Source organism: Lepisma saccharinum, chromosome 1 (genome assembly GCF_977018435.1).
Source record: "Lepisma saccharinum chromosome 1, izLepSacc3.1, whole genome shotgun sequence".
Lineage (NCBI taxonomy): Eukaryota > Metazoa > Arthropoda > Insecta > Zygentoma > Lepismatidae > Lepisma > Lepisma saccharinum.
The window spans coordinates 671,152-682,453 of record NC_139229.1 but is presented as its reverse complement, the minus strand read 5'-3'; the positions used below and the strand labels follow the sequence as shown (position 1 = coordinate 682,453).

General features: G+C 36.9%; 1 protein-coding gene across 2 annotated transcripts in view; it reads right to left on the bottom strand.

Annotated features, from left to right (window-relative positions):
- Positions 1-3,157: 3,157 nt before the first annotated feature.
- The window catches only part of LOC145992041 (uncharacterized), a 97,518-nt gene continuing 89,373 nt past the window's right edge, over positions 3,158-11,302 (bottom strand). For both annotated transcript variants that reach the window (XM_083128166.1, XM_083128175.1), the window contains 4 exons: positions 7,921-8,122; positions 6,926-7,098; positions 6,363-6,584; positions 3,158-3,767 (listed from right to left, as the gene is read on the bottom strand). In XM_083128166.1, coding sequence (XP_082984292.1) covers positions 3,621-3,767; positions 6,363-6,584; positions 6,926-7,098; positions 7,921-8,122 — 744 coding nt within the window. In that variant the 3' untranslated portion in view covers positions 3,158-3,620. The remainder of the gene's footprint in view (positions 3,768-6,362; positions 6,585-6,925; positions 7,099-7,920; positions 8,123-11,302) is intronic.

Sequence of the window (11,302 nt, the reverse complement as noted above, 5' to 3'; positions counted from 1 at the left end):
AGCCTGGGTCGCCGACCATAATATAGATGCCAGGGGCGTGTCATGAATTTTTCTGATAGGCAAGCGATGGGTCAGTTTTTCATTTCGGCTAATTATATTTTCAAATGTAATATGGGGGGGGGGGGGTAAGGATACATTTGAAGCCAAAATTACCAAAAATTTGGCATTGGTGAAAAATTTTAGGAGGTTATTGAGAAATTTTTAGGGGTGTTGTTGGGTGTGTTTGGGGGTATACAAATTGGAATTGGGGGCTGGATTGTAAAGGAGGCTCTTGCTTCCCCTTGTAACATGTCCCCTACAATGTGTATTTTATCAAATTTTCCTCCATTTAGCCTTCTTTTTTTTTTTTTTAGGAATACTGTGCCAAAAGGAGGGTTATAACCCCCACCATTAATCCTTTTGGTACGTTAAGCACGAGTGTGATTTTGGGAATGTTCATGTCTTTGCATTGCATTATGGAAATTACTGAAGTCATTGTGGCCTGTAAAGTTCCATGTTCCAACAAAATGATTTAAAAATAACATTGCTACGACATAACCACACAATAAGTAACGTCGTTGCCTTATAATGAAGGCAGTGACGTGCACTGAGTAGTAGCTACTCTAGCAGAGATAGATCAATCAATCTCACATCTTGAATTATACTCAAATCACAATATTTATTCTCTTGTTAAAGCCACAGTTCATATGCAACACTTTCTTTTCCACGTGCTTCTCGTCCATTGGTGTGATCCGCAGGCAAAGCTGGCTGGATACCCTAGCTCGCTCTTCCACCACCTGACCAGTTTCCAGGTAGAATCGGCCGGCCGAAGGAAAAGGAATATTTCTACCTCTACCTCCCTTGCCCCATCGCCCCCCCGCTGCAATGATTGAAAGCCCAGGCTTTCAGGTCCCCCAATCTGTCTCCTATAGGACAGATAGGGGATTGGTTTCTCATAGATTTTTTTTGTAAATCCTCTAAAGAACTCAGGGTAAAATTTTCTGCAGTACTTATGTTCTCTGTATTTACACAACCTTTTACACGTTGTACAATATGCACGTATGTATGATATGGGATGTAGTTTTATTATTTATGAAATGGGAACGTGTTATGTGCAGACAATAATGCTTTCTTTCTTTTTTAGTTTATCAAATATGGAATTTATAATGATTAAATTACAAATATGTGCTCAGGCTCTCTCTCACTCTCGTTTAAGTAGTTTCATTAAATTATACTATGCTTTGCCTCTAACAGTCATAAATAGGATGTATTTATTTGGGCAAGAGAACGTGCATTCATATTGTTGTTGGTTTGGTTTATTTTTCTTCGCTTTTCTGTCACATTTGGTTATCGTGAAAATGAGGATGAGTGATGATATGATGAAGTTGATGAAGGGACCTCAGGCCAGGATTCGAACCTGTGATGAGTGGGCATTCTTGTCCTATGTGTTGCAGTGAATATTGAAATAATTTGGAATGAAAAATGTATCTCAGAACTCAAAAAGTCAAATGAATATCATTGAAGAAACTACAAAAAAGTGTTTTGTGTTTTGTTACCTGTTTCGTTTCTGTGCACAAAGTGTACTTAAAACCCCAAATCAACCAACCGTGGGGGAGTGGTTATCACAGTGCACTACGACACCAGGAGTTCTGGGTTCGAACCCCGACCTGGGCATGGGTGTTCTTTGTGTTTGTCCCTTCATTAATTTTATCGCATCATCTTCGCAATTAACCAAATGTGACAAAAAAGCGATGCTAAGTAACAAAACTGAAATGAAATCATTGATTGATTGCTCGAAATGGTTTATTTAACTTTGCTTTTCCACCACTTTTGGTGCGATAAAATTGATGAAGGGACACACGCAAAGAATACCCGTGGCCAAGCCGAGATTCAAACCCAGGATCTCTGGCTTAGAGTCAAATCAAATAGGTTTTTTTTCGAATGTGGGTGGGGGTTACGTGTACTTTTTTTTAGTACTCATTCAACATTTTGCAATCTTTTCCTGTTATTGACATTCTTCTCTTTTTTTAGGAATACTGGGCCCTAAAGGGGGGAGGGGTGTGACCCACACCAACCCCTCTCCTCTTGAGCATGCCACTGACTGCTACCCCAAGTGTCGACGTCACCGCACGTCTCTGAATGAAGGGGTCCCCGGATTCGATACTCGGTCGAGTGGTTCAGATCCCACTTTAAATTGTAGGTTGAGTCCCAATTAGCCTTCCTGTGCATAAAGTGGACTTAAACAAATTCAAACATAATATTTTTTTTTTACTGAGACACTTTTAATTGCTTAATGAAAACTTTCTCATTTTTCTTACTTATTTTGGTTATGCATAGTTCAGGACACGGTCTCTCCATGATTCACAACCTCCAACTTTTAAGTACAAGTTCTTTAACTGAATGGTTTGCAAAGATGATCCCTAATCGAGTTCTTACATGCACCACTAGGGGCTCGTTTGTCAGCCCTGGAGGTATTTTCAATGTAACACAAGATGGCAAAAACACCCCACGAAAGAACAGAATAACACAGGATGATGGCCACAATAAAGAAAACACATATCCGCAGCTCCCACGCTTCCAAATGTGCCCTCTTCTTCACTGTTTGCAGTGTTACATACCCCTCTATATTTTGAAGTTACTGACTGACCACATGACAGATATGTCCAAGTATTGGCTGGTGATTTTATTTCTTAAAAATACCATACAAACGGTTCTAACAGACTAACTTCATAACCTAATTTGTTCATTACTAATTTGTTCGCAAGCAGCGCTTACTCCGCCTTTCATTACCCCACGCTTCTGATAGATGCCATCCCCAAACACATCATGTGTCCAGGGATTGAACAATGATTTATTAGATAACACACTACCCTGAAGAGGGAGATAGAATCAGTCTCCGAAACATTGGTACATGAAGATTTAATACAGTGATTAAAAGTAAAAAAAAAACTCAAAATGTAGCACAGTAGTTTTGTTTAATTGATTTTTCTTCAATAATACATGTCTCTGTTAATTCAATTTTTTTCATGTCCCCTTGGAGTTCAAATTAAAAAAACAGTCCAATGTATAACTGTTATTTAGGATTCGTGTATTTCATATAATAAAACTTGATTTAGGGGTATTTGTTGGCACTAAACAAACATATCCTAATTATATAATGTATATAAAACATTTAACATGTTTCTGATAAACTTTATTTTTCACAGGAAAAATATACAAACATGTAACCCACAACATGTATTTTAATGCAATGTATAAAACTTTAACATAAATAATTTCTATTTCAATCTGCGTTTACATTTTTTAAAAAAGAAAGATATATCAAACTGTTCCTAGTAAAGCTTATTAACAAACTTACATTCTGATAGTTATTATTTTATGTATAATACTTAAATTCTACAATAAAATGAACACACTGAGACAAGGAATGGCAGTGAGTCGTTGTACAAGATAAAATAATCTAAAGAAATGCTTCTTTGTGTTGTTAATGATTTGAAAACACTTTTTTTGGAGCATCTGCAAAAGATAAATCTAGGAAATGCTATGTACAAAAGGAACTGGTCCCATGCTTCTTCATAGTAACGTATGCGATGGATGGAAGAAGTTCTTTGATTTTTAACACTGATGGAGAAAAGTTAAAATCATGTATAACATACGGGTCCAATTTCTATCCAGAAGCTTTGATCTTCAGCTCCAATGTCTCTAACAGCTACGTCCAGAATAGGCAGTCTCTGAGGTTTATCTGTTTCATATGTTATCACTGTCCTCGCCCATTCATTTCGCTTGAACTGAAATTTAGGTTCAAAAGAACATGAGAATGAAATAAAGTTCACATCACGTACATTGTTTTCTACCCAAACAGCACAATTAGAATGGAAATGAAAACCTCCAGCTTGTGGTAAGCCTCTTATTAACTCATTGGAAAAATAGAAACAACTGATCGAAAAGTTATGAAAAATTTAATTGATCGGTTGACTTGGTTTATTTTACTTCGCTTTTCTGCAACTTTTGGCTAATTATGAAGATGAGGAGGAGTGATGATATAATGAAATTCATGAAGGGACTAACATAAATATTCCTGCTCTGTTTTTGTTTTAAAAATTGCCAGCCTCTGTGATGGAGTATGACACAAGGGGCTGGCTGTTCTTTTTCAGTGTCCCTTCATTGTTGTTGTTTTCATGTAAATTTTGGTGTTGTTATATCTCTATTTTGATACCGTCCTTTTACCTATTCATAACAATACAATATTAATTAATTTACATACTTCATTAATATTTTAATTTAATGTAATGATAATTTAATTGATTTAATTTAAACGTTTATATTAATATTTCTGAGAGATTGGTTCAGACCCCTCCGAAATGTATTTCTAGATACGTGCCTGTAAAGAGCCTATCCTGCAATAAAGAATACTAATTTTTAAACACACACACATAGACCATCAAATGTTTCGTGACTATTTTCTTTCCTTGAAGAAGGTCAAAGTATAGGCTAATCAGGACTGCACCCATAATTTAAAGTAGGATTCAAACCATTGTGCAATGTGTCTGTACCGGGGATTGAACCTGGACCCTTTTGATTTCAAGCTGGCAGCTTTACCAGTAAACCACTGGGGAGGTTTTACCTTCAAGAAGTTAGTTTGACAGGTATTTCACTTGGGTGGTGGAAAATGGATGACACAACACTAATCTCAAGAAAGGATTATTCTGGCTGTGGGTCAAGGCGCCAGAACCTTTTTAGCCTGCAGCTCAGGGCAGAGGCGCAACCACAAATTCTAGGTGGGTGTGGGAGTACCTGGATAATGTACCAATAATACTACTAATAATATTGTTATTATTATTATTGGTAGTAGTAGTATCAGTATCAAAGATGTTATTATTCTTGTAAATTACGCAAAAAGGGGGTAGAAGTTTGTGTCGATGTTGGAACAAATAATTTGAAATATTTTTTTCAAAACGTTCAATTTTACATTATTAATGGAAAACAAGCACACAAAGACAGAAAATGCATGATAAATGCACTCCGAATGTGATTATTTTTTACATGTAACATGTATTACTTTCATGTACATACAATATATGTTTTACACATATTCAACATGGAGCGACATAAAATAAGAAAATACATATGCAACATGCCAACATTATATTGTGTACATATTCAAATTTTCTTTAATACATATATTATTTAAATACATTACATAATGAATTCTTCCACCCCATAATAAACAAGCAGCAAAAATTATACAAATTGTCCCTCAAATGTGTGCGCTCCTTTTCCTCCAAACAATTGTTCATGCATTTAAGACAAAATCAATTTGCCTTACAGAAAACAATCATATATTGCAGGTGAAGTGACCAAGAAAATTTTTAGATCCAATTTTTTGCAAACTGAAAACACCATTGATTTAATAGGGTGCAAATAATTTCACGGTGCGCCATGCCATTCTCTCTTTTACAACTTTTTTTCATTTAGATCATTTTGCCACCAGGGCAAACTCCCGTCACTGCCTAGCTACGACTAAGGAAAGCAGGTATTTCGAGCAAGAAAATTTTATGAAATTTATTCTTATTTGCATAAAATTTGTAATCGAGGGTGGCAACTGCACCTCTGTGCCCCCTGCAGGTTCCCTTGGCCGTCCATGGTTGCCCCCCCTTGCCCCCTAGAATCGATTTCCATCAAGGTTGGGGATGAGGCAATGCCCCCTGCCCCCCCCTAATTGAGTGTCTTTTCAGATGGTCTTCCCTTACACCCTCAATAAGTGTAGAAATATGGTGCAAAATAATTTTATTGACCTAACACACACAGACACAAAATCATTACATGTGTGTAATTGTTCGTAATTAGTAAATACGTAGTTTAATAATAGAGTGTTTTTTAAAATAATAATCCCAAACTTTTCATCTACTAACTAATAAGTATATTGCATATTGCCTTGAATAAGAGTAAAGAAATGATCTCTCAAAATATTACAATAAGTAAAAATTAGAAAATGGATAATATCCCAATAAGATTTCATACTAGTGTAAAACTATTCAGACAGGTACCAAATTGTTCTATCATAGTTACTTTTGAAAAACTACTAATTTCTTCATTTCCTGTATGCCTTTCTTAACAAAACACACTTAAACAATAATTCTTGAAGCTTTGCTGGTGGAAAATTTCTCTGGAAATCCCCTGGTTCACATCCCGAGAAAACCTCTTCAACACTTAAACTGGACTGAATACTAAATACCTTGATGTAAGTTTGCACAACTATCTAGACCCTTTTGTCATATTCTTCCCACTTTCCTTCTGTGATCCTAGACTATTTTGATATTTTCTTACATCAGTTACTAAAAATACAATTTAATTTTTGAAACATTATATAAGCTTTCACTTACCCTGCATTCGTCTTCCACAACCTCGTATCTGAAACGTTGGTTTCCTCTGGGTGTTATCTCCATGTCATTCCATGCAAGCAGCTTCATGCCTTTCCGATAAGTTCTCTTTACAGCATCAAAGTATGCAGCTGAGTTTTTGCAGTTATATGTAAGATTTTGAGTTGCACCGTTGGAAAGAAGTTGGAGGAACCCAATCTGATTGCTGTCTGCCTTGTAAGTAAGCTGTAAGACAATAGTAAATGAGTGAAGGGTAAAAGTTTTCATTAAATAGTTACCATTGTCTTAAGGATTGCGTGTATGCTAATGTACGCTACAGCAAGTCGTACCGAAAACTGTATCCACTAAAGAATTGCATTGCATTAAACAACAATAATATTAAACATAAAGAATACTAATAAAAAAAGGATCATGTTGTGCAATCATTACAGGATGGACCTCCATATGACATCCCATTTCTGATATTTAGGCTATTTCTAAAGTTTGTGAAGTCTTAAATTAAGTTTATTGATTAGAAAAGATAAGCTCTTCCAACAAAACAATAGTCACAGCAAGTAACAACTTACCTGCATTCCATCCCTCATTTCACTGACCCACATCTCCTGAACCTCCCCAATGTGAGTGATTTCCTTTGTCCTGTCTGGCTTTGGAAGCAAGCATGAAGCCTTTGTTTCCATGTTGCAATGAACAAGTATCGAATCCTTTGTATCACCCTCGTTGGGATCTATCCAATATTCACCTGCAAGGAACATTATAATGTAAATTATTGTGCATAATGGTACAAAAATACAGGGTGCCCAGGTACCATGGCACTTGCAATTTTTTTTCACCTGGCACCTGAATTTGAAATTCATCTTTATACATATATTTTTTTTAATATTTTTGAGTTTGCATATCGAAATTTCCATTACCTTTTTTTTAAAAAAATAACTAGTACAGTATGTTTTTAATGTTCCTGTGTTTTTCTCTACCATGGGTATCAAATCAGAATAATAAACATGCTGTTATAAGTTTTTACACTGTTGCTAGCTGAATTTTCAAATCTGCAGAGATATGGTACAGTTGTTACAGGTTGATTCTTTTTTTGGAAGGCCACTCGGGTGCAAGAATTAATTACTTTTTATCCAATCTTGTATTAATTATAAATTAGATGTCTTAAGGCCACATTTCAAAATGTGTAGCTTTATCTTAGTTGGATTCATGTCTTTCTTACACCACTTTTGGAAAAAGAAACTGGCTCCTGAGATAAAGGGGCTGGTGCCTGAATAATTTTAATTTTGTCTACCCCTGTTGTGTATGGGGAAATATCATTGTTGGAAAATAATTTTAAACACTGCAAAACATTTAATAAAATTAGCAATTTCTTTAATTAATGAATTTTCTTTCTTTATCAACACTACAAAAAAAGTATTTGGATTGGAGATAGTGGGTTTAGATTCCAAAATTGTTAACGGTCCAATAATTCAGTACTACTTCATATTTACTAAAATTCATTCTCAATCTGAAGCATGATAATGAAGCCTGTTTCAACCCAAACAGAGACATGTTATCTGATGCTTACCTGTGGGTAGTTCTGGATGAGCAACTGAAAGATCCCTGCAAGTTTTAGCTGGGGAACTCTTCTGTCCATCAGGCTTCTTGAAACGCTCGAAGGAACTCTTCAGGTGCTCGTATGCTTTCAGTACCAATTCCTTTCTCTCCTCCTCTGTGATGTCTTTTGCAAATATTCTTGCGGGTTCGTCTCCACTCAGTGGATCAGGACCCTGCAAAATAATGTAAACTTTACTAAATTTTCACACATAAGCAATCGATAATCTTACTCAACAACCCTTCTTCCTGTTCATAGTTTCCAAATGTTATATATTCCCTTTATCTGTAACTTTCTTTCAAACCTTTCATTCACCCAGTATCCTTACATGACACTTCTCTGACATGGCTTGATATTCCGAGCTGAAAACGACAACCTGAGGAAGGAAGCAGTAAAGCTTCCGAAACGTCGTCCACGTAAGAATACATACTCACTTGCGTAAGTAGACCAATTTGAATACTCTAACGTATTTTTGTTTATAGATAGTGAGTAACACGCACGAAACCAATATGTTATTGACCTCCGATACGGGGAGAAAAGTGCGTGCATTCGAGAAGTTAAGGATAAGACTTAATAAAACCTTGATTAGGATAGGCTTTTTTAAACAATGTAAGAGGATGGGAGTTTTGCCAGGATTTTTAAAATGGGGATATCAACCTTTAAGCAATAACTGTCGGTCGCAAAAAGTAGAATTGCAACATAAGATGTTAGGGAAATGCATAAGGGAGGCTTACGGGCAGGTGGATAGACTGAACTATGAATGTTATAATTTACATTTGGAGATAGGGAAAAAACTCGACGATTTGACATGGAGGCGCATCGAAGAGCGGCATTTTAGAACCATCGAAAATGCAAAAATTAAAGATTTAGAAACCATAAGGAGAAAAACTGTAAAATTAGGCATCGGTAAGCAGACTAATAAAACTAAAATATGTGAGGGTAATATCGATAGTATGGGCGAAAACTTTTTAAATCTGACAAAATTAAACCCCCCAAAAGCTTTGGGTGATATGTTGAGCAGGGGGCATAAATTCGCTGTAAAGAACGAACGGTTTATGAAAGAGGAGGTTGTTATCGCCACGGAGAAAATTATCGGGAAGTTAGACGAGAAAGAAGATAAGTCCAAAGTTAGGCAGGATGTACGTGAGATTATTGATGAACACATGTTGAGTCAAATTAGGAGAGGGTGTATTTCCAGGGGTGGGAATAGAACGCAAAAAGAGAAAAATGACCGGAGAATTAGGGATGATTTAAACACTGTGAAAAAATGGGCCAAAGATAATAATGTGTATCTCATTCGATCTGACAAAGAAAATAAGATGGTAGTAATAGAAAAAGGCGTATATCAAAGTAAGTTAGAAGAATGCTTTCTAAATAATGATTTCGAAATGGTTAATGGGAACCCAATTAGTAAAATTAGGAATGAGATTAGACGTGGGATAGAAACCAGCATAACCTTAGGCAGCGGGGAAAAGAAGAAGCTCATTAAAGAAGTGAAGGAGGGGAATATCCCCACAGCATTCGGCATTCCAAAAACGCACAAAGCACTGATCCCACTTAGACCAATAATCCCCACCTATGAACACCCAGGGTATGGGTTGGCAAAGGAATTAATTAAAAGAATGAAGAAGATTAATGTTAACACCCAGTATAGCGTTAAAAACTCCTTTGAGGTAAAAGAGTCAATTGAAAATTTAGAAATCGGGAGGGATGACCAAATTAGCAGCTTTGATGTAACAAATTTGTACCCTAGTGTACCGAGAGAGAAAGCCGGTGACTGCCTTCAAAGATGGCTACTAGACCATGGCGTGGATATATTGGTAGCATGGGAATATGTCAGGTGGTTTTTTCTTGTAACTGGGTACAATTATTTTCGCGTAAACGATAAGATCTTTTGTCAGAAAGAAGGGTTAGCGATGGGCAACCCGATATCGGGTTTTGCGGCAAACATTTTCTTGCATTACTTAGAAAAAGCGGTTATGGAAAGGGTGGGAGTAGACATAAAATATTACTGTAGGTATGTGGACGATATCCTTGTAGTTGGAAAAGAAAAAGATCTTAACACTGTTTTTGTGGAGTTAGGAAAACAAGAGGACAGAATAAGCTTCACTAGGGAGAATTCGGTGGAAGGTAAAATCAACTACCTGGACCTAAGTATTACCAAATCTGAAAAGGGGATAAAGACAGGGGTGTTTCACAAACCCCTAGCAGGCAGTCTTTATATTAATAAGGCATCGGAACATTCAAGTAGGGTCAAATCGAATGTTTATTTAAACTTTTTCATAAGGGCTGAGAGGTTATGCAATAATGCCATAGAAAAAGAAAAGGAAATATCGTGGATAATAGGGGTAGGAATGAAGAATGGATTTTCCGAATATGAAATGAATGTGTTAGCTAGGAGAGCAAGGAAGAATATTTCAAAGGGGAACCCCGTTTCTGATAGCAGATTAGAAAAGGAGGAAAAAGAGGAGGGAGGGTTGGATAGTAAAGTTAACTATGTTGGGATACCGTACTGTAAAGGGCTCACCGAGAAAATTGAAAAAACAGTGAAAAAGTATGGTGTGAAATGCGGGACGAGAGCACCTAGAAATATTGAAAAGCATTTCACGGATTATAAGAGGGGGGTAAAAATTCGAGATAACCCTGATGAACAAAAAGGGGTGTATAGGATTGAATGCAATTGCGGGATGGAATATATTGGACAAACCGGCCGGAGCATGCGTATTAGATGGGGCGAACATGATAAGAACATCAAAGAAAGGGATCCGAAAACGGGGCTTGCAGAGCATATAATAAACAGTGGGCATAAAATAATAAAAAGAGAGGTTATCAAAAAAAGTAATAGTAAATTGGATAGGAACGTGTACGAAACGGCATTGATATGCGCGGGAAACAGAAATAAACTGAACCGGGACGATGGCAATTTAGATGACGTATGGATTAGCTTTTTTAAAAAGTGGGACAATTTGAATAATAAAAGGGCCCCGATGGGCTTCCATGTCACATCGGAAGTAAGGAAAGCAGCCGAGGTGGAACGGGAATTTTCCTTGGATTGGTGACGAGGGGAAGAAAAAGAGAGGGGAGGGATCTCTCGTGGGAGGGGAAGTACCACTCCGCTGCGCGGCGCCATCTGCCTGCTCGCTTCACCTTGACAGGGAGTTTGGACTCTCAACGGCCACTCTAGTTTACCGTAGCGGTGGTTTTTACATGTTTTAATGTGAGTTTTAAGGGGTTTTTAGCAAAGGGGTTTTAATTCTGTATAGGTCAAGCACTATGAAGTGTTTTTAACCCGAACCTTTCACCCAGTATCCTTACATGACACTTCTCTGACATGGCTTGATATTCCGAGCTGAAA